The following is a 24,967-nucleotide window of genomic DNA, read 5'->3' on the forward strand; positions in this document are numbered from 1 at the left end:
CCAAAATTAAAATCCTTCAAGCATTTTAAAACCCAACCCCATTCTATCCTATCAAATGCCTTTTGCTGATCAATAAAAATAATTGAACCATCTTGATTTTCTCGGTCACAATAATCTATTATATCTTGAATCATTCTATTTGCATCCATTATATTCCTACCCGGCACAAATCCCTTTTGGTCTGGATGTATTATTTTGTTTAGGACAGGTTTTAGGCGGTTTGCTAAAATTTTTGCAATTATTTTGTAATCCACATTAAGCAATGTGATAGGTCTCCAGTTCTTAATGTCTTCTCTTTCACCTTTTTTGAATAGTAGTTTGATAAGCCCTTTACTTTGAGACCTTGAAAGTTGATTTTCTAAAAATATATTTTCAATCAACTCAAAAATTTCATTTTTTATTAAATTCCAATATATTTGATAAAATTCACTTATAATACCATCTTCCCCTGGAGATTTATTTTTCTTAAGTGTTTTGATTGCTTCAATTATCTCCTGATGCTCTATAGGCTGGTCCATAAGCATGTTTTCTTCGATTGATAGTTTATTTTCTAACTTTTGTGTTAAAAAATTGGCATTTTCTTCATCCCATCCCTGTGAAGAAAATAAGTTAGAATAAAAATCTGTTTGTTCTCTTAGAATATTTTTAATTCCTGACTTATAATTACCATCTTTGCCCTTGATTCTATACCATTGTTTATTTTCGGCATTTCGTTTTTCTAAATTATAAAAGTACCGAGTTGATTTTTCATCTTCCTCATATATTGTTGCTCTACTTCTTATCCTGGCTGCCTCAGTTTGATTTGTATAGTATCTTTTTATTTGTATTTTTAATTCCTTCATTTCATCAGAGATATTTCCATCATTATTCATGTGTTCTAGACTTTCTATTTTTTCTTCCATACATTTAATTTCCTTTTTTGATACATTTATTATCTTTCCTACTTCTATACATAATTGTTTTATTTTTATTTTTGTTAGGTCCCACCACTCGGTGATACTATTGTACATATCTTTTTCATTTATCCATACTTCCCAGCATGCTGCTAATGCATCCTTGAAAACTGTACTTGTAATTACTTTGTAGTTCATTTTCCAAGTGCCTGGACCTCTCTCTAGTTCAGTCAGGGTTATTTTTAATGCATTTACATCATGGTCACTGTATGGACAGTGTTTGATTTTTACGTTGTTTATTAAAGGATTTAGGTTTTTATCTGTCAATATTAAGTCAATTCTTGATTTTGAAGTGCCCCTATCAAATGTATATTTTCTCGAGTGTGGATTTCTCTTTCTCCAGATATCTTCTAGGTTATGGTTTGTTAATAGTGTGATTAGTTCTTTATTGCCAATATCTTCTGTCTGTGCTCGTGGAAACCTATCTTTATGTTTATCTAAAACACAGTTAAAATCTCCCATAACTATTTTTTCATTTGCACTTGCCATAAAGATATTTAAATTTGATAGAAATTCTTTTCTATCCTTAACCCTTATTCGGACAATATATGTTTATAATATCATATGTTTTGTTTTGACATTCCAATTTACATGCTAGTATTCTACCACACTGATCTCTGTGGTATTCTGTAATTGATTTCAGGTCTGTATTCTTTTTCCAAAGGATACCTACACCCCTTGAATCATTTTTTCCGTTATTCCACAAACTGTCACTCCCTCCTATATCTTTCCACTTGTTACTCCATTTATCAATATCTAAATCTGTACAATGGGTTTCCTGTAGACATATGATGTCATATTTCTGGCTTTTGATCCAGTTGAATATTCTGTCTCTCTTTTTATTATCTCTCAATCCGTTCACATTCAGACAAGCAATATGTAAACTTGTGTCTTTTTTCATATAGTAATGCTATAATATATAATACTATTTTACTCGCTAAAAGTATGACACTGTTCTGGTATTGTTTTGATTTTGATATAAATATTACAAATTTTTTCACTCTTTGACCACTGTGTAGTATAAACTTTGTTAATGTACAAAAATATATTATTAATATAGAGTTGTTATTTATGTTTGCATATAGTTTATATTGTTTGTGAAGCATATATATATATATATTATATACAGTGTAAATGTGCTATACAATAATACAAAATACGAATTATAGTTACAGTGCTACTATTGTATTGAGGCATTCACTCAATTTCATTTGTCGGGCGTTGTATCATCTCTCTCATCATGTCTACTGGCTTTAGAGCATGGTCTATCGCCCGGAGGTGTAGACTGACTGCTGAGGAAGCGTTTTTTTGTAGTGCGTGGCGTTTTTGACGTTTCATCGTCGCCTTCACGGATACTCTCATTACCCATAAAGTCTAGAATTGGAGCTAACATGGCTTGTGCACCAGTGTTGCTGATGTGAATACCGCTAGGGTCATTCGCATCGTAATGCCCCTTGATCGGTATGCCATTGTGCATAAATGCACTGTGCATATCGATCATTGAGAGATTCTCCGTTCTTGTACACAGTTTCTCTATGAATTTATTGACATTCGTTGTGGTTTTATTGAGCTCTTGTGTGCGGGTACTTTTACCTTTTCGCGGAATAACTGTACATAGTCCAAGTGATGCTACCGGGAAAACATTTTCCACTTTTGCAAGCGCTTCAGTGATACTGATGTAAACATCGTCAAGGATCACTTTTAAAATTTCTAAGCTGGCATAAGATTATATTAAGTTTTCTCGGAACAGAATTAATAAAAAAAATCAGATACAGTAATATCAATAGTTGTTTTTAGTTTACGTTTAAAGGAAGAAACTGAGACAGAGTCCCTTAGGGAACTATCAAGTGCATTCCACATAGTCATAGTTGCTGGAAAGAAGCTTTTCATATAGCTATTAGTTCGTGCTTGAGGTACATTAAAGACTCTGTTATTTCTGAAGGTATGTATATTGTTTACATTTAGAAATGGTTGTATTAACGGACATCCAAACCAGTAACATTATTTATCAGTCTACGCTGTCCCTAATACCACAGTCAATTGGTTATTATTTGAACAAGTCATGTGGATACATATGTACTTGTAGTACGTTTAATAAAATGTATCTCCATTGACAATGGCTCACATTTGGTCATTAATTGAGCGTTCGCCCCTGTGAGGAAGGCATTGAGTCCAGTCCCCTGGCCGAGACATATCAGAGCCTGTAAGCTGGCAGTTGCCACTCCTGCTTAGCACTCCGCATTTTAGCGATGGGATGCCTAGTTCGCTCGTAGTTGTGTCTAGGTATTGTGTCAAACGCATGCATTTCGCAGACAGGGGAGACTTCCTTAAATGACCATAACAGCACCTTAAAAAAAAAAAAAAAAAAAACCCAACACCTTAGGCTGTGCGGTATACATTTATAATGACTACAATACATATTGACCAATATCGATATACATGTATCTTTGATGTTCATCATGGTGTACAGAATTCGTTGCAATGTAGCGAAAAATGCATCGAAAAGTTCATGCCGACGAAAAAAGTTTTTTTTTTTTTATTTTGTTATTGTTTGTTTGCTTTGTGTTGGATTTGATTTTTGTTTGTTTTTATTTCTTTGTGTTCGCTGGATTTTTTCATCTTTCGGTGGAGTTGATTTGTTTGTATAAAAAAAGAATCTTTTTTGTGTGTGTTTTTTTTGGGTTTTTTTTGTTGTTGGTTTATGTTTTTCTTTTATTTTGTTGTCTTTTTTTTGTTTTTTTTTTGTTTTTTGTTTTTTTTTTGTTGTTTTTTTTTTTGTTATATTTATTTATTTATTTTTATTTATTCATTTATCTATTATTTTTTTCTTTTTTTTTCTAATTTTTTTCTGTATTTTTGTTGTTGTTTGCTTTTAACCTTGGGTCGAGTTGATTTTGTTTGTATGAAAAAAGTCCTGCAGCGGTTTTCTTTTTTTGAATATGAGTGTAATGCATCTGTGTTGGGACATGAAAAATGTGTCCTATTAATACATTTTATCTATCAATTAACTGCATCAGTATGTGTATATTTGTCTATTTTAATGTTATATTGGTATACTTTATTTATAAACAATACTGCTGTTCTACATTAGTTCCTAATCTGTATTTAGGTTGTGTATTGCGTACCTCGCACTCACTGAACTAAAGACACGAGATTCAGCTATAAAATACGTGACCGGGTATATCATTGGAGGGACAGTACGGACAAACATTAACTGGTGCATGAATCGTAATTTATCGGGCGTCTGATTTACTTTCCTCCACTCTTTCCCGCGTACCTGTCTCTCAGTTACATATCACACGGTGTAAAATTCCATGGTCCACTGATCTCACGGGATCGTACCATATTTCAAGTGTTAAGTCTTCGTCCTAAGTGATCACACAATTCACAGTCAGTTTTTGTCTAGATGATTATTTCTGTAGCCCATGTGATGCATACTTCCCAACCCACGTGCTGACAGCTTACAGAAGGTAATGAAGTTACAAAAGGGAATATCCAATCAGTACAGGACATGATATAGACACAACTACATCAAATTACCTAATATCACAAATATCTAAACAACAAATCATGCCGAAAAGCAGGAGAAAGTGCGGGAAACCATATCCAGGCCGCATCGAAAATGGACCAGGTAAGTTTTACAATCTACTTTAATTCTATGTTGGATGTGCAGGTACGATATTTAACATGAATTGATGTCAGTTTGATAGATGTTCACATCTTGGTCTAAAATTAGCTCCTGATGAAGTTATATCGAAAATATAAATCACACTTGTGCTTGTCGTTCTTTTGAAATCGATTGCACTATTGCACCTTTCTGTCCAGCGTTTGTTTTGTCTCCCTCGCCAAGGTATTAACACTGTGGACCCTTGGCATCACTGACTAACTAGGAAGCTCTATCTGTAATAATCGGCCCATCAATAGGAAACCAGTTACACTTACGTTATATAGATTTATCATTTATTACTACAGACAGTAAAACCCCATCATCAAAACAGCCTTATAAATTATGGAGAATGGAGCCTAAGAGTCCGGTCATACGAACATAAACACATTGTTCTGACTGCATATATATATGTCTCATTTAAATACATTTAAGTTGTATGAATATGAGTTTTAAAAAATACGGTCCCCTACATATTTTACTATTTAGCTATTTCATTCAGCCGAATATTCAGCGGAAAAAAAACACAAGTAGTTGAGTATGCGCAAGCTAACGCCACTAAACCATATTGTCACAACATTAACTGATTTTTTTCCAATTATTTCAAACATAAAATACCTGAAACCTGGTATAATACATGCATAAGGTTTTCAAAGGAGTACGAGCTAGAGATTTATATTATTTTCTTGATGGATGCTGAACATTATCAAATAGGGTTTTTTTTATATCCAAGACAAGTATTATTGCTAAGTTGATAGTCCACAGAGAATATCTAACGATACAAGATACCGGGTGGTACATAATGTATAGCTTCCCTGTTAAACATCGGACGTAGCCTACATTAGCAGGATAATATCTTATTGAATGGGGGACCATAAAATCACAGTTGTATCAGAAGCTTATTGCGTAATACTTGAAGCTTTCTTTTGATGTTCAGTTTGACAACAATACGATGTCTCATTCAATCAGCTATTCAGTTGTTGCAGTTTCTGTTTTATCATGAACAGATTTCTTACAAATCGACATCAAATGTGCCGGACAAAACACTTATTTTACGTTTTATAAAAACAAAATGCGGATATAAATGTGACGGTAAGATTTCCAAGATAGGGAACAAAACACCTAATAGATGTACAAGATAGGGAACATAACACCCAATAGATGTACAAGATCGGGAACATCAACTTTTTGTACTAAGTGTAGGATTTTTTGCAGGACAAAATAACGTATGCAGGATACTTCCGGTAGGACATAATATTGTGTGTAGGATACTGACGGTATAATGACATTATAAGGTGTGTAGGATACTGACGGTAGGACATTATAACGTGTGTAGGATACTGACGGTATATTGACATAATATTGTGTGTAGGATACTGACGGTATAATGACATAATAACGTGTGTAGGATACTGACGGTATATAGACATTATAACGTGTCTAGGATACTGACGGTAGGACATTATAACGTGTGTAGGATACTGACGGTATATAGACATAATAACGTGTGTAGGATACTGACGGTATATAGACATTATAACGTGTGTAGGATACTGACGGTAGGACATTATAACGTGTGTAGGATACTGACGGTATATAGACATAATAACGTGTGTAGGATACTGACGGTATATAGACATTATAACGTGTGTAGGATACTGACGGTAGGACATTATAACGTGTGTAGGATACTGACGGTATATAGACATAATAACGTGTGTAGGATACTGACGGTAGGACATTATAACGTGTGTAGGATACTGACGGTAGGACATTATAACGTGTGTAGGATACTGACAGTATATTGACATAATAACGTGTGTGGGATACTGACGGTATATTGACATAATAACGTGTGTAGGATACTGACGGTATATTGACATTATAACGTGTGTAGGATACTGACGGTATATAGACATTATAACGTGTGTAGGATACTGACGGTATATAGACATAATAACGTGTGTAGGATACTGACGGTATATTGACATTATAACGTGTGTAGGATACTGACGGTATATTGACATAATAACGTGTGTAGGATACTGACGGTATAATGACATTATAACGTGTGTAGGATACTGACGGTATATTGACATTATAACGTGTGTAGGATACTGACGGTATATTGACATTATAACGTGTGTAGGATACTGACGGTATATTGACATAATAACGTGTGTAGGATACTGACGGTAGGACATTATAACGTGTGTAGGATACTGAGGGTAGGACATAATAACGTGTGTAGGATACTGATGGTATATTGACATAATAACGTGTGTAGGATACTGACGGTATATAGACATTATAACGTGTGTAGGATACTGACGGTAGGACATTATAACGTGTGTAGGATACTGACGGTATATTGACATAATAACGTGTGTAGGATACTGACGGTATAATGACATTATAACGTGTGTAGGATACTGACGGTATATTGATATAGTAATGCGTGTAGGATACTGACGGTATATTGACATTATAACGTGTGTAGGATACTGACGGTATAATGACATAATAACGTGTGTAGGATACTGACGGTATATAGACATTATAACGTGTGTAGGATACTGACGGTATATAGACATAATAACGTGTGTAGGATACTGACGGTAGGACATTATAACGTGTGTAGGATACTGACGGTATATTGACATTATAACGTGTGTAGGATACTGACGGTATATTGACATAATAACGTGTGTAGGATACTGACGGTAGGACATAATAACGTGTGTAGGATACTGACGGTATATTGACATAATAACGTGTGTAGGATACTGACGGTATATTGACATTATAACGTGTGTAGGATACTGACGGTATATTGACATAATAACGTGTGTAGGATACTGACGGTAGGACATAATAACGTGTGTAGGATACTGACGGTATATTGACATAATAACGTGTGTAGGATACTGACGGTATAATGACATTATAACGTGTGTAGGATACTGACGGTATATTGACATAATAACGTGTGTAGGATACTGACGGTAGGACATAATAACGTGTGTAGGATACTGACGGTAGGACATAATAACGTATGTAGGATACTGACGGTAGGACGTAATAACGAGTGTAGGATACTGACGGTATATTGACATTATAACGTGTGTAGGATACTGACGGTATATAGACATTATAACGTGTGTAGGATACTGACGGTATATAGACATTATAACGTGTGTAGGATACTGACGGTATATAGACATTATAACGTGTGTAGGATACTGACGGTAGGACATTATAACGTGTGTAGGATACTGACGGTATATTGACATAATAACGTGTGTAGGATACTGACGGTATATTGACATAATATCGTGTGTAGGATACTGACGGTATAATGACATTATAACGTGTGTAGGATACTGACGGTATAATGACATTATAACGTGTGTAGGATACTGACGGTATATTGATATAGTAATGCGTGTAGGGGTCTGACGGTATGGTGATATATCAACGCCTGTAGGGATCTGACGGTATGGTGATGAAACAGCGCTTGTATGGGTCTGACGGTATGGTGACATATCAACGCTTGTAGGGGTCTGACGTTATGGTGACATATCAACGCTTGTAGGGGTCTGACGTTATGGTGACATATCAACACTTGTAGGGGTCTGACGTTATGGTGACATATCAACACTTGTGGGGGTCCGACGGTATGGTGATATATCAACACTTGTGGGGGTCTGACGGTATGGTGATATATCAACACTTGTAGGGGTCTGACGGTATGGTGATATATCAACATTTGTAGGGGTCTGACGGTATGGTGATAAAACAGCGCTTGTAGGGGTCTGACGGTATGGTGATATATCAACGCTTGTAGGGGTCTGACGGTATGGTGACATATCAACGCTTGTATGGGTATGACGGTATGGTGACATATCAACGCTTGTAGGGGTCTGACGGTATGGTGACATATCAACGCTTTAAGGATTCTGACGGTATGGTGACATATCAACGCTCGTAGGGGTCTGACGGTATGGTGACATATCAACGCTCGTAGGGGTCTGACGGTATGGTGACATATCAACGCTCGTAGGGGTCTGACGGTATGGTGACATATCAACGCTCGTAGGGGTCTGACGGTATGGTGACATATCAACGCTTGTAGGGGTCTGACGGTATGGTGAGATATTTGACACAAAATGCTACTGATAGCATAAGCTATTCTCACCATTAGAATAGCGTTCAAAATCCCAAACCTTCTATATCAAGTATGATTTTTAATTTGTGTTGTTTAGCTTCTGCCGGTTAAAGAACATTGCTTGCTTACGATTATTATATCATTAATAGAAAGACAGTGAAATATTTACAAACCAGTGGCAGCGATCCTTGGCCTACTAAAGTACTTTAGTGTGAGATTAGATGATGCGGGTGCTGATTTTAATACAATATTATCTTAGAACACGCAAACCATTGTACAGAGGTGTCCCTGGCATTCCTTAATCATAGCTTAGATTGATAGGTAGATAAAAGACTTAAAACCAGCAACATATAGAAAAGAAATTACCCAAAACTTCATTTTTGCTTTTGTATCTCATTATACTACATATACTTCAAAGGTTTTTTTTTTTATAAATATATGTTCTTAATATCCTAACTCTATGTTCTCAACCAACCTTATACATGTACATGTTATCTGACCCGAATTTAAACTGTCTTCTTAACTCTGAAAATAGTGTCAAAATAAGTTCATAATATATCGGAAGCTTCACTTGTCCTGACACAATGGCTCCTCACGTGCGCGATAGTCTGTTTCCCTACGTATGATTGAAAGTCCTATGACTGGGTTCATCCTATCAACGGATCGCTAAATCTAGGACGTTTTATTAGTTAACAAGGGGCAAGAGATATTTAGGTTAAAGATTGAGTGTAAACTGGTATAATGGTAGAACAAGAGCGATATCGGAACGTATTATATATAGACAGATGACTATCAAACCCAGTGGAATGTCTGATACGATTTATTTAGGCAATAGTTCATGTTTACATATTGCTTTGTTTCATTTTCAAGCAATTATCATCTAGTAGCAATTATCCTCTAGTAGCAATTAACATATAGTAGCAATTATCATCTAGTAGCAATTATCATCTAGTAGCAAGTATCATCTACTAGCAATTATCATCTAGTAGCAATTAAAGACAATAGTTTTAACGCTCAGAATAATCAAATACGAGACATCAAATATGAAAGGATCCCCCTGTGTGATTTGTGAGTATAACATGAATGGTTTGGGTTTCAGGCCATCGTGTCTATTCAATCTCCCAACTTGTTTGATACAGTTTCTCTGGCATTGATAGTCCTTTAGATATCTACAATAGATCATCACCGTCAGGCTTGGCTATCTTCCGTCCAATGTGATTTTAACGAAGTGTGTACAGTGTTACGAATCGGACTTGGCGAGATAATATGGTCCTTTGTAATTGTGTAAAGTTTGATAAAAAAAATCCATCAATGAGTTTTCGGTGTTACGTGCGTTCGTACATGTACGCTATGGCGCTAATAACAAGTACTGTAGTACTGGTACAGTAGGCAACCAAACGTAACAATCCATAACGCCCTCATCGGGCGGTCTCACGCATGGGCAACAGCCATCACCAAGATCGGATCATTTGAATATTACATTGACCATTGTGGCATAGGTATGGCAATACTGTTACTGTTTTTATGTGTCCAATGATAAACCACTGTATGATTTGGATGTTGTGTTTATACTTGTAAACTGCTGTAATCCCTACAGACCTATGATTGTGTGTATAGTGGGAGACAGATATTCTCAAATACTAGTATATGACCTCAGTACGATATCACAGACCACCATATTGTCTGACTACATAGCTATTTCTCGTATGTCAATTAAAAAAATAGGATCCAACCATTTGCGATAAGAATTACAACAGATCTAGACGCCATGATATTCTGGTGTATGACTGTCATTGCAACTTGTGCTAACAGGTCATGGAGATACTCGCTGTGACAAAGATGATCAGACGGTCATTTGAGCCATGATTTCTCATTACTATCCGTGACCAACTATTGATATGGAATTATCTGTGTCTACCAAACATGGCGTTAAAGTGTGTGTGTGAAAGGTGACATTGGTGTTCAGTTTGGTTACAATAGTCGCAATAGGTTCGGCGACGAGGGTTTCGGCTGAAAGTTTTGTGTCAAACAATATACTCGTAGGGTTGAGAAACAAATTGGGCTGGTCTATTTTCCCAGCAGAAATTCGACAGGAAAGAAAGTATATTGATACAGTGTAATTGGTACTACATAATGCTCAATCATTTTAGTATTCAATAAATTAAGGTAAATAAAGATGACACTGAAATAGAGAAACAATAAATAATTATATAACACAATTACTTGTTCAGTGTACAAGGCTGTGTTCTATCAGAAACTACAACACTTGCTGGCAACGACTCACTAACGGTACACAACGATGACATTAACAGTTGACCAGTGCTATCATTGATCAGTTTACTGATAAATACTATTTCAGTTTGTGTTAACTTAAAATCTATTTTATATCTGTTCACCATTTTATACGTTAAATGTATTTGAAATTGAGCACCTGTAGATTTGGTGATTATCGTCCTCGTTTAAAATTGATGAGAATTTTATGACCCATGACAACAATTTATGACGACTTTACACACCATGTACAACACGGTAGTCATATGAATGCCATGCACAAAATGTAGGCTATCAATAAATCAACTGATCTAGGCCACTTTTGAAAACCCTGTTGTCTATTTCCACATTCATGTGGTTATCTCACTAATGTAGTTCATTATTTTTTTTATAAAATGTGTTAAACTACATGAGTATTTAAATCCTTATCTGACAATCTGATGCAGTGTCAGACGCCCGCTTTGGTAAGAATTTGGATATGTCAGACTGAACTAAACGCGTCGTTAATTGTTGTCATTTTCTATTTTGTTAACACGAGGATCTATCAAGGCGCCGACAGATAAGTGTCGTCTAACGGCACAGAAGAGGTGATAATGGGAATAGCTGTTTCGGATGACAGTAGCTACACATACAATAAATATAATTACTTTGTAACATGATCGAAAATAAAATAATTCGAAGTCTGAAGAATTAACCAATCAGCCAGTAACTGTATGTTACGTTTTGTCGATTTTGCGTAAGAGTTACGTTATATAAGGTCGGATAAACCATGATTTCATTTTGCAGGTAAACAGACTTATAAGTCATATAATTAATTTTTCTTTGTTTTCATGGTAAATACTCAAATGTGATTGGTCGAAAAATTCTTTTCATTCTTCTATGAAAGAAATTCCGAGAATGGCGCGAAAAATGTGACTTCACAATACAATTGACGTTGCGTATTGATTTGGGAAAAAGAATCCCATTTAAAACCAGTAAAATTGTACATAAAACATGTTTTAAATTAGAAAATCATTTTCAAAAATTAATTATTAGCGTTGATGTCAATTGTTTTTTAGTTTCATCGGGGTATGAAACAAATTTGTTTTGCAAACTTCTGTAAGAATCCGCTATGCGGATTCATACAGTTTGCAAACAAAATTTGTTTCATACCCCGTTGAAACTAAAAAAAATGACATCAATGCTTAAATAATGATGCCTTATATGCTTTTAACAAAATTAAAACTACAGATAATTATAGAATATTAAATTTGAAAAAAAAGGATAATAAGAAATTTAAGTTAAGGCTGAAAAGATATATTTTAAACAAAATTGCTCTTGGCGAATTAATACTATGATTGTTTAAAAAAAAAAGTTGTTAAGATAGCCAATCTAATGGAATGGGAGAAACCATTTTAGATGAGAATAACGTATCATGTATATTTGAGGAAGTTGACTCACATATTATAGAAAAAGAAGCTATCTTTACAATACGTAAGTTACGTATAATGTAGAAATAAAAGTTGTGACGAGAACAAAATCCTTTATGAACTTTTTATTGATTGCAATGATATACTTATGCCAAATCTTATCACTATTTTTAATCTTTTTTTTTTCAATTGGTAATTTTCCCTGAATCTTGATCAACTGGGAAAATCAACCCGGTTCAAACAATTACAGGGGAATTACTCTGTCTGTTATAACGGGGAAGTTATCCATAAATCTATTGATTGAACGTCTGGTGAAATGGGATGCACAACATATTGCATATTTGTTTGTTTGTTTTTGTTTAACGTCCTATTAACAGCCAGAGTCATTTAAGGACGTGCCAGGTTTTGGAGGTGGAGGAAAGCCGGAGTACCCGGAGAAAAACCACCGGCCTACGGTCAGTACCTGGCAACTGCCCCACGTAGGTTTCGAACTCGCAACCCAGAGGTGGAAGGCTAGTGATTAAGTGTACATATTGAATAAACAGATGCTAAGTTTGGTTTTTGACCTGGAAACTCAACCATTGTTGCAATATCTGTTCTTCAAACTTTAATTAATGGAAACTTGAGTAAAAACGGTGGTAGACTGTACTGTTGCCTCGTCGACAACATCATAGCCTTTGATTTGATTGACTGATCTCAAATTTGGCGCAAATTGATGAAGCAGTGTGTCAAAGGAAACATGTTATGTGTGATTCAATCTTTACAAAGTTCCGTTAACTCATGCGTAAAGCACAATGGTTTATTAAGATTTTTTTTTCCTAATGAAATCGGTCTTTTTCGGGGGAAATTTTGTCGCCCATTTATACTCCATGTACGTCAATGATTGCGAAATTTATCTTAAAAAGAAGGTTGTCCATCTATTGAAAATAATTGGATCAACATTTTCCTTTAAATGTACGCTGATTAATGATGAAATTATGTGTTTACGGTGGTTTAAATGATCATGTTTTTAGTGTTTAAGTCTGACCCTTCCCTTTCCCTCTCTCTTGCTTTCTCTTTCTAAATGTGAAATTTCTTGTTCTATCTTTCTTTTCTCTCACTGTGCTTGGGTTCTAACGAGCTTAAAACATACTCAACAATCATAAAATTTAGATTTGGAATTTTGACTGATTATTTTCAAGTATTTTTAAGAATAAGCCTACCATGTGCATATATTGTAACTATACAGAGAAAAATATATATGAAATGGCGATTTCTAAATAGTAATTAAAAATTAGTGTAAGAATGATTGGGTATCTTTTATTGATATTCATTGATTATCTTGCATCAAAAAGTATAATTTGGTAAAAACCAATAGAATATTAAGCGTGTGTGGGAAAAGAAAGGAAAAAAAAGCCTAAAAAAACATAACACAGCCTGGAAACTCTCAAATCATACAATGATAAGTACAAACTATATTTGAACACATTTATACATGATAAGTACTAACTATATTTGAACACATTAATACATGATAAGTACAAACTATATTGGATCACAGTAATACATGATAAGTACAAACTATATTGGATCACAGTAATACATGATAAGTACAAACTATATTGGATCACAGTAATACATGATAAGTACAAACTATATTTGAACACATTAATACATGATAAGTACAAACTATATTTGAACGCATTGATATATGATAAGTACAAACTATATTTGAACACATTAATACATGATAAGTACAAACTATATTTGAACACATTAATACATGATAAGTACAAACTATATTGGAACACATTAATACATGATAAGTACAAACTATATTTGAACGCATTGATATATGATAAGTACAAACTATATTTGAACACATTAATACATGATAAGTACAAACTATATTTGAACACATTAATACATGATAAATACAAACTATATTTGAACACATTAATACATGATAAGTACAAACTATATTTGAACATATTAATACATGATAAGTACAAACTATATTTGAACATATTAATACATGATAAGTACAAACTATATTTGAACACATTAATACATGATAAGTACTAACTATATTTGAACACATTAATACATGATAAGTACAAACTATATTTGAACACATTAATACATGATAAGTACTAACTATATTTGAACACATTAATACATGATAAGTACAAACTATATTTGAACACATTAATACATGATAAGTACTGACTATATTTGAACACATTAATACATGATAAGTACAAACTATATTTGAACACATTAATACATGATAAGTACTAACTATATTTGAACACATTAATACATGATAAGTACTGACTATATTTGAACATATTAATACATGATAAGTACTGACTATATTTGAACATATTAATACATGATAAGTACAAACTATATTTGAACACATTAATACATGATAAGTACTAACTATATTTGAACACATTAATACATGATAAGTACTGACTATATTTGAACATATTAATACATGATAAGTACAAACTATATTTGAACATATTAATACATGATAAGTACAAACTATATTTGAACACATTAATACATGATAAATACAAACTATATTTGAACACATTAATACATGATAAGTACTAACTATATTTGAACACATTAATACATGATAAGTACAAACTATATTTGAACACATTAATACATGATAAGTACTAACTATATTGGAACACATTAATACATGATAAGTACAAACTATATTTGAACACATTAATACATGATAAGTACAAACTATATTGGAACACATTAATACATGATAAGTACAAACTATATTGGAACACATTAATACATGATAAGTACAAACTATATTTGAACACATTAATACATGATAAGTACAAACTATATTTGAACACATTAATACATGATAAGTACAAACTATATCTGAACACATTAATACATGATAAGTACAAACTATATTTGAACACATTAATACATGATCAGTACAAACTATATTTGAACACATTAATACATGATAAGTACAAACTATATTTGAACGCATTAATACATGATAAGTACAAACTATATTTGAACACATTAATACATGATAAGTACAAACTATATTTGAACGCATTGATATATGATAAGTACAAACTATATTTGAACGCATTAATACATGATAAGTACAAACTATATTTGAACACATTAATACATGATAAGTACAAACTATATTTGAACACATTAATACATGATAAGTACTAACTATATTTGAACACATTAATACATGATAAGTACTAACTATATTTGAACACATTAATACATGATAAGTACAAACTGTATTTGAACACATTAAGACGAAAATAGTAGTTTTTTTAGGAGTGTTGGTGGCACATGTATAAGAAATAACGAAAACATGGTTTTAAGATGATAAAGAGCTGCAAGTCGTTGACCGGTTTTATTATCTAGGCACGGTAAATTTTAACGTTACTCAAAAACACATTGCAGATCAATATAACAAGGCATATTACACAATGTATGCAAATTGTAATGCTTTTAAAATAATAATTTTGATATCCAAACGCAATGTTCTGTATTCGTCAATATCATTTGTACAGTAAGGTAGAGTGCAGAAGTACGGAGCTTAGTTAATGGAAACATACATTAGTAATGATTTAGGTTATTGCGAGCTGGGAAGGTTACCATTGTCTGTGTGTCGAAAACTGATAATTATTAAATATTGGTTAAAATTAAAATGTACGAATACTTGTGTTTTCAAATAATATTTCGAGGAAAAAGATATGTTGATGAAAATACATTTACAATCATTGAGCAAATACAGAAATTATTGGCAAACAGCCCCGAAAGGTTTATTTTACCGGCATCTGATAGACAAATTTTCGTTACAATTACATGGATATTTTTGAGAAAAAAAAATCAATTGAATATAGAACAGGGGAGATAGAGAAACATTCAGAGGAACCAAAGAATCTGTAACCCATGTAACTCAGATGACATTGAAGACGAATTCAATTTTATTTTAAAAAGTGTAAAAATTCTATCGGGACCTAATATGCCTGTATATTAAGTCATATCATTATAGAAGACCTAGTGTTTTAAAGTTGATTCAGGTCTTCATTACTCAAATCATGAACGAAATGAAAACATAAGAAATGTTCTGACTCTTACTTTAAAACGTCGTTACTGAACTATTGAATGTACATTTCAGTATATCATATTTAATCAGATGAAAAATTGACTCTCTTATTTCTGTATTTTTTTTTTTTTTTTTGAGTTAGACTAATGATTTCGTTACAATGTCGGTATTCTCTGTTGGTTTTGAGTTAAAGTTACGATTTCGTTATTATGTTGCTATTCTCTATTGGTTTTGAGTTAAAGTTGTGATTTCGTTATGTGGGTATTTTCTGTTGGTTTTAGTTATAATCACGGTTTCGTTATTGTGTCTGGTTGTTCGTTATTTCGTCGGTATTCTCTGTTGGGTTTTATTTATAGTTAGGGTTTCGTTATATGGTCGGTATTCTGCGAGAAGGACCTTTGTTGAAACTAAAAACGAAGCACGGCAGATGAAAGGGAGGTAACTCCAGTAACATTCAAACACTGGTTGATGGAGTAATCACTTTCGTAAAGTGGATTCTGCATGTGCTAAATATTGTTTCCCGGCCCATCGACCGCTGATATCAGTAGGGAACCCAAGTCCTCGCACAGGCGACCCCCGAAAACCTATTCATACAAATTCTATGGGGCTTTATGACACAGTTATTGTTCAGAGTTCAGTACCTAAAGAGCACTATAACACGTATTATCAATCATATTATTTTGATTTATTAGCTGAAATTTTTGAGAAATTAAAAGATGCTGCTTTTATTGTTAAAATATGTTCCCTCTTTTTATTTCAAATGATATTAGTGACTATAAGGTTGCTTATTAAGAATGTTTTTAATAACCAATGCGTGCTATTTATGTAGGTGAAAAGGGGGATCATGAATAACTCAGACATCAGGAATTGCTGTCAGATACATCGTACATGTTCAAAGAGATTTAATAATACCTATAGAAAAGAGACATACACAATGCATTTAGTGACCTATTTATCTGAAGGCTCTATCACACCTTGACGATTTAGTCAGGTATATCAATGTTTTGGATAAATTCTTCACACATTGGCCTACGTTTTACCAATCGTTCAAGATCGGGAATATCATACTTGCGGTGACTCACGATTTTTATAACAGGCGACTAAATGTGGGTCCGCAGTAGGGGTGGGTGGTTCTGTGTTCTGTTGAGGTGTATTGGAGAATTGGGGTTATCTTCCGGGATCCGTGTCTGCTAATTAAGAGATATGCGAGAGTTGACGCAGACCAAATTGATCTGTTGATGGTAGAGATACGTACCAGTAAGATATATGTCGGTCGGATATTTATTAGTTATCATGCTTATAGTATATTGACAATATTTACACGTTGATAACGAGTTTTGATAACGAACAGTATTATTCTTTTTCTTTATTCTTATATAAGCTGTATATTTTGGCAAATTACTATTTATATTAAACATATGGTTTCTGGAAAACCATTTTTACATGCAGAAGCACATTTAAAAAAAAAATTCATATTGCTCCTCATACACATCGTAAATATACACTAAGAAAACAAAAGAAAGAACGCAACTTCAAAACTACATGTACACTGATTATAATGCCGATACTGTAAGCCTCACAGATAGCACGTCGTCCATACGGTATAAATAATATGTCGGACATATTTCGATAAAAAATAAGTGGGACAGTTTTAACAAAATCGCACAGCTGTCATATAACAATACAACTGGTACGATGTTGGATGTTATGGAATAACTAGTTGTTTATTTACATACATGGAATATCTGAGGTTCCGTAAGGCTAATCTATGAAAGATTCAACACCGCGCATGACTCTTAAATTCAAATCACTGCCTCCGCTATAGGGATCAAACCCGGGACCTCTAGCTTACTAGTTTTACGTATAAACATTCGATCTAAAGAAAAGTTCTCTAGCCGAAAGGTATATTGCGGCAGGTATTCACAATATTATTTATCATATATTTATAATTATGCTGTTAATGACTGTAACGTTTACGCGTTACGTTCATGATTACATGTTTCGGGAACAGTTAGGTGATTCTAGAAGTTATACCGTTACGGACAAGACATTGATGTACCTGGTTTATTTATCAGGTACTTTGTAGACATTAACTACTTATTCAGCATATTTTTATACAACAGACGCTTTCGACTTGACAAGAACTATAGGTAAAGTTTAACAAATTAAAGATAAGTTTATAAGCTGAAATAAGCGTCATCATGTCACATTTCCATTTGTTAAACGTAATACAGTACAGTACTCGCTTGTGGAGAATCACCCCATTTGATTGCAATCATATAGTACGTTTCAAATCCTTGGTTGATGACAGGTGACCGTAGGGGTAGACGATTTGAGCTCCCTCTGATACCAACCTACCACTGGTGGGATCGAGGAGTAAATATGAAGACACTTGTAAATATTATGTCATTGACATACTTTCATTAGATAAACAACTCTTTGAAGATTATCCCCAGTTCATATCTACGACACTTTAGTATTCTGTACATACACGTAACAACACTTGACCGGCTGAAAATTAATATCATGTATTTGATCTATCGATAAATAATGTAAAAACATAAAGAGGATGCAGCATCTTGTCGCCATCAGATAGTGCTATCTGATATAATAAATGCAAGGTTATATACAACAGAGAAGATATTACGTGAACATTAGTTTTCAGATGCGAGGTGGTCAGAAATAAAACTGAGGTGTGGTGGGGAGACATAAAACTGAGGTGTGGTGGGGAGACATAAAACTGAGGTGTGGTGGGGAGACATAAAACTGAGGTATGGTGGGGACACATAAAACTGAGGTGTGGTGGGGACACATAAAACTGAGGTGTGGTGGGGAGATATAAAACTGAGGTATAGTAGGGAGACATAAAACTGAGGTGTGGTGGAGAGACATAAAACTGAGTTGAGTTGGGGAGACATAAAACTGAGGTGTGGTGTGGAGACATAAAACTGAGGTGTGGTGTGGAGACATAAAACTGAGGTGTGGTGGGAGACATAAAACTGAGGTGTGGTGGGGAGACATAAAACTAAGGTGTGGTTGGACACATCAAACTGATGTGTGTTGGGAGAAATAAAACTGAGGTGTGGTGGGGACACATAAAACTGAGGTGTGGTGGGAGACAGAAAACTGAGGCGTGGTGGGGAGATATAAAACAGGGGCGTGGTGGGGAGACATAAAACTGAGGTGTGGTGGGGACATATAAAACAGGGGCGTGGTGGGGAGATATAAAACTGAGGCGTGGTGGGGAGATATAAAACTGAGGTGTGGTGGGGAGACATAAAACTGAGGTGTGGTGGGGAGATATAAAACAGGGGCGTGGTGGGGAGACATAAAACTGAGGTGTGGTGGGGAGATATAAAACAGGGGCGTGATGGGGAGAAATAAAACTAAGGTGTGGTGGGGAGATATAAAACAGGGGCGTGATGGGGAGAAATAAAACTAAGGTGTGGTGGGGAGATATAAAGCAGGGGCGTGGTGGGGAGACATAAAACTGAGGTGTGGTGGGGACATATAAAACAGGGGCGTGGTGGGGAGACATAAAACTGAGGCGTGGTGGGGAGATATAAAACAGGGGCGTGGTGGGGAGACATAAAACTGAGGTGTGGTGGGGACATATAAAACAGGGGCGTGGTGGGGAGACATAAAACTGAGGCGTGGTGGGGAGATATAAAACAGGGGCGTGGTGGGGAGACATAAAACTGAGGCGTGGTGGGGAGATATAAAACTGAGGTGTGGTGGGGAGACATAAAACTGAGGTGTGGTGGGGAGATATAAAACAGGGGCGTGGTGGGGAGACATAAAACTGAGGTGTGGTGGGGAGATATAAAACAGGGGCGTGGTGGGGAGACATAAAACTGAGGTGTGGTGGGGACATATAAAACAGGGGCGTGGTGGGGAGACAGAAAACTGAGGCGTGGTGGGGAGATATAAAACAGGGGCGTGGTGGGGAGACATAAAACTGAGGTGTGGTGGGGACATATAAAACAGGGGCGTGGTGGGGAGATATAAAACTGAGGCGTGGTGGGGAGATATAAAACTGAGGTGTGGTGGGGAGACATAAAACTGAGGTGTGGTGGGGAGATATAAAACAGGGGCGTGGTGGGGAGACATAAAACTGAGGTGTGGTGGGGAGATATAAAACAGGGGCGTGGTGGGGAGACATAAAACTGAGGTGTGGTGGGGACATATAAAACAGGGGCGTGGTGGGGAGATATAAAACTGAGGCGTGGTGGGGAAATATAAAATTGAGGTGTGGTGGGGAGACATAAAACTGAGGTGTGGTGGGGAGATATAAAACAGGGGCGTGGTGGGGAGACATAAAACTGAGGTGTGGTGGCAGACATAAAACTGAGGTGTGGTGGAGAGACATAAAACTGAGTTGTGGTGGGGAGACATAAAACAGGGGCGTGGTGGGGAGACATGAAACTGAGTTGTGGTGGAGAGACATCAAACTGAGTTGTGGTGGAGAGACATCAAACTGAGGTGTAGTGGAGAGACATGAAACTGAGGTGTAGTAGGGAGACATAAAACTGAGGTGTAGTGGAGAGACATAACACTGGGGCGTGGTGGGGAGACATAAAACTGAGTTGAGTTGGGGAGACATAAAACTAAGGTGTGGTTGGGAGACATAAACCAGGGGCGTGGTGGGGAAACATAAAACTCAGGTGTGGTTGGACACATAAAACTGATGTGTGTTGGGAGAAATAAAACTGAGGTGTGGTGGGACACATAAAACTGAGGTGTAGTGGAGAGACATAAAACTGAGGTGTGGTGGAGAAACATAAAACTGAAGTGTGGTGGGGAGACATAAAACTGTGGTGTGGTGGGGAGACATAAAACTGAGTTGAGTTGGGGAGACATACAACTAAAGTGTGGTGGGGAGACATAAAACTGTGGTGTGGTGGGAGACATAAAACTGTGGTGTTGTGGGAGACATAAAACAGGGGCGTGAAGAGGACACATAAAACTGAGGGATGGTGGAGAGACATCAAACTGAGGTGTGGTGGGGAGACATAAAACTGTGGTGTGGTGGGAGACATAAAACTGTGGTGTTGTGGGATACATAAAACAGGGGCGTGAAGAGGACACATAAAACTGAGGGATGGTGGAGAGACATAAAACTGAGGTGTGGTGGGAGACATAAAACTGAGGCGTGGAGGGGACACATAAAACTGAGGTGTGGTGGGAGACATAAAACTGAGGTGTGGTGGGGAGACATGAAACTGAGGCGTGGTGGGGAGACATGAAATTGAGGTATGGTGGGAGACATAAAACTGAGGTGTGGTGGGGAGACATGAAACTGAGGCGTGGTGGGGAGACATGAAACTGAGGTATGGTGGGAGACATAAAACTGAGGTGTGGTGGGGAGACATGAAACTGAGGCGTGGTGGGGAGACATGAAACTGAGGTATGGTGGGAGACATAAAACTGAGGTGTGGTGGGGAGACATGAAACTGAGGTGTGATGGGGAGACATAAAACTGAGGTGTAGTGGAGAGACATGAAACTGAGGTGTAGTGGAGAGACATGAAACTGAGGTGTAGTGGAGAGACATGAAACTGAGGTGTAGTGGAGAGACATGAAACTGAGGTGTAGTGGAGAGACATAAAACTGAGGTGTGATGGGGAGACATAACACTGGGGCGTGGTGGGGAGACATAAAACTGATGTGTATTTGGAGACATGAAACTGAGGTATGGTGGGAGACATAAAACTGAGGTGTAGTGGAGAGACATGAAACTGAGGTGTAGTGGAGAGACATAAAACTGAGGTGTGGTGGGGAGACATAACACTGGGGCGTGGTGGGGTGACATAAAACTGAGGTATGGCGTGGAGACATAAAACTGATGTGTGGTGGGAGACATAAAACTGATGTGTATTTGGAGATATAAAACTGAGGTATGGAGAGGAGACATAAAGCTGAGGTACGACTTGAGAACAACACGAGAAGAACTTGAGAAAAACTGCTGGTGAGAAACTGCACGTGCTGTGACGTTTCTGCCGAAGAAAAGACGAATTTGTGTGATTGACAGTGACAGAGACTAGATAACAGTTTGTGATAATTATCTGACGTATATAGCTGTATAAAATCCTAGTGTGAATATGCCCCCCCCCCCCCCCCCACCCCCCCACTCCCCTTTTTTTTTTAATTACTACCAGCGGTGGCCACTCGATCTCATCCACGAGTTCACGATGAGAAAATAGTTCTCACGACAACCACTGAATAAACAGTGTGATAATCTATAAACTGAGGCATGGTGGGGAGACAAAAAAAAAATAGGGGCGTGGTGGGGAGACATAAAACTGATCGATGGTGGTAAGTAAGGCGTGCCTGAAAAAATATTTAACTGGGACTCAAATGGTGGAGAGACATAATACTGAGGTATGGTGGAGAGACATAAAACTGAGGTATGGAGAGGAGACATAAAACTGAGGTGTGGTGGGAGACATAAAACTGAGGTATGGAGAGGAGACATAAAACTGATCGATGGTGGTAAGTAAGGCGTGCCTGAAAAAATATTTAACTGGGACTCAAACTATGTATGAATGACGTAATTCAACCTGCACATGGAACATCCATAATACAGATTAGTTCAATGTGTTTTCTCTAGGTATCTGTAGTCAGGAATACTGACAGCTCAGAAAGGTGATGCCCTTGTTTCGGTATATAATATATTGCAGTCTGTGGCCCGAGGCAATCCGTGTACCACGTGACTACAGAAATAGTTTCAGAGAAAATTTCCAAATTCCCAGCAACCATAAATGTAGTAGTGAGCCTGCCTATGCTATTTAACAGGTACATTAATCTTTCGGTAATTCCTCACATACAGGACCTTACATATGCTCATCATAATAGTTTGGCCGCGTTTCATCTTCTTCTCCACCGTCTATTGACAGATAATCAAATGACTTATATATTAATTAGCGGCGGTGTCAGAATCATTTCTGAATATTGATTACCCTCCACTGATGTCTGTTTAAAACGATCGCGCTGTTGTATTTATGTGTATCACAGGCCATACAAAAAAACTACCAAAAGACTGCTTAGCGCCGTCATAAGATGATGAGGCAATCCGCCGTTTTAGCAGACACAAGTAAATTACAAAGGAGCATAAAACAGTAATATACATCTAGTGAAACAGAAACAGTAACATACATCTAGTGAAACAGAAACAGTAACATACATCTAGTGAAACAGAAACAGTAACATACATCTAGTGAAACAGAAACAGTAACATACATCTAGTGAAACAGAAACAGTAACATGCATCTAGTGAATTAACTATACGGACAATGTCGTTTTCTTTGTGTTAATGATCCCTTCCCTAAGGCTCACTGTTATCAATCAGAAATCATCTTCAGGTGGTGTTCAAATGGATGTAGTAGTTAAAACGATATGATTACAGCGCGTGCTAGATATTGATCATATATCTATTTTAGTAGCTCCAGAACTTATATTGGATCATTCTGTCGCTATTACTTACTTGACCATATGTACAGTATATATTTTGAGTGTAATTTCAGACAAAAATAAAAGTCGCTCTAGCCTTAAGTTATTGCGATATCTGTAGACATATTAACTGTTTCCTGACTTAGATAGCGCGACATTCGCTCACACATCTCATAAAACTGAGGTGTGGTGGAGAGACATAAAACTGAGGTGTGGTGGAGAGACATAAAACTGAGGTGTGGTGGGGAAGACATAAAACTGTGGTGTGGTGGGGAGACATAAAACTAAGGTGTGGTTGGACACATCAAACTGATGTGTGTTGGGAGAAATAAAACAGTGGCGTGATGGGGAGACATAAAACTAAGGTGTGGTTGGGAGACATAAAACTAAGGTGGGGTTCGACACATAAAAATGAGGTGTGGTGGGGAGACATCAAACTGAGGTGTGGTGGGGAGACAGCAAACTGAGGTATGGTGTGGAGACATCAAACTGACTTGTGGTAGGAGACATAAAACTGAGGTGTGGTGGTGAGACATAAATCTAAAATGTGGTGGTGAGACAGCAAACTGGGGTGTGGTGGGGAGATATAAAACTAAGGTGTGGTTGGACACATAAAACTGAGGTGTGGTGGGAGACATCAAACTGAGGTGTGGTGGGGAGACATAAAACTGAGGTGTGGTGGGGAGACATAAAACTAAGATGTGGTGGGACACATAAAACTGGGGTGTGGTGTGATGACATCAAATTGAAGTGTGGTGGGAGACATCAAACTGATGTGTGGTGGGAGACATTAAACTGAGGTGTGGTGGGGAGACATGAAACTGAGGTGTGGTGGGGACACATACAACTGAGGTATAGTAGGGAGACATAAAACTGAGGTGTGGTGGGGACACATAAAACTGAAGTGTGGCGGGTGACATGAAACTGAAGTGTGGTGGGAAACATA

At 36.4% G+C, this 24,967-nt stretch overlaps 1 protein-coding gene across 1 annotated transcript in view; it reads left to right on the forward strand.

The window, feature by feature from the left end:
- The first annotated feature begins 4,388 nt into the window (after positions 1 to 4,388).
- Positions 4,389 to 24,967, forward strand: part of LOC117329726 (indoleamine 2,3-dioxygenase 1-like) — a 56,725-nt gene continuing 36,146 nt past the window's right edge. The window contains exon 1 of the mRNA XM_033887822.1: positions 4,389 to 4,584. Coding sequence (XP_033743713.1) covers positions 4,524 to 4,584 — 61 coding nt within the window. The 5' untranslated portion in view covers positions 4,389 to 4,523. The remainder of the gene's footprint in view (positions 4,585 to 24,967) is intronic.

The sequence above is a fragment of the Pecten maximus genome, chromosome 1 (assembly GCF_902652985.1).
Source record: "Pecten maximus chromosome 1, xPecMax1.1, whole genome shotgun sequence".
NCBI lineage: Eukaryota > Metazoa > Mollusca > Bivalvia > Pectinida > Pectinidae > Pecten > Pecten maximus.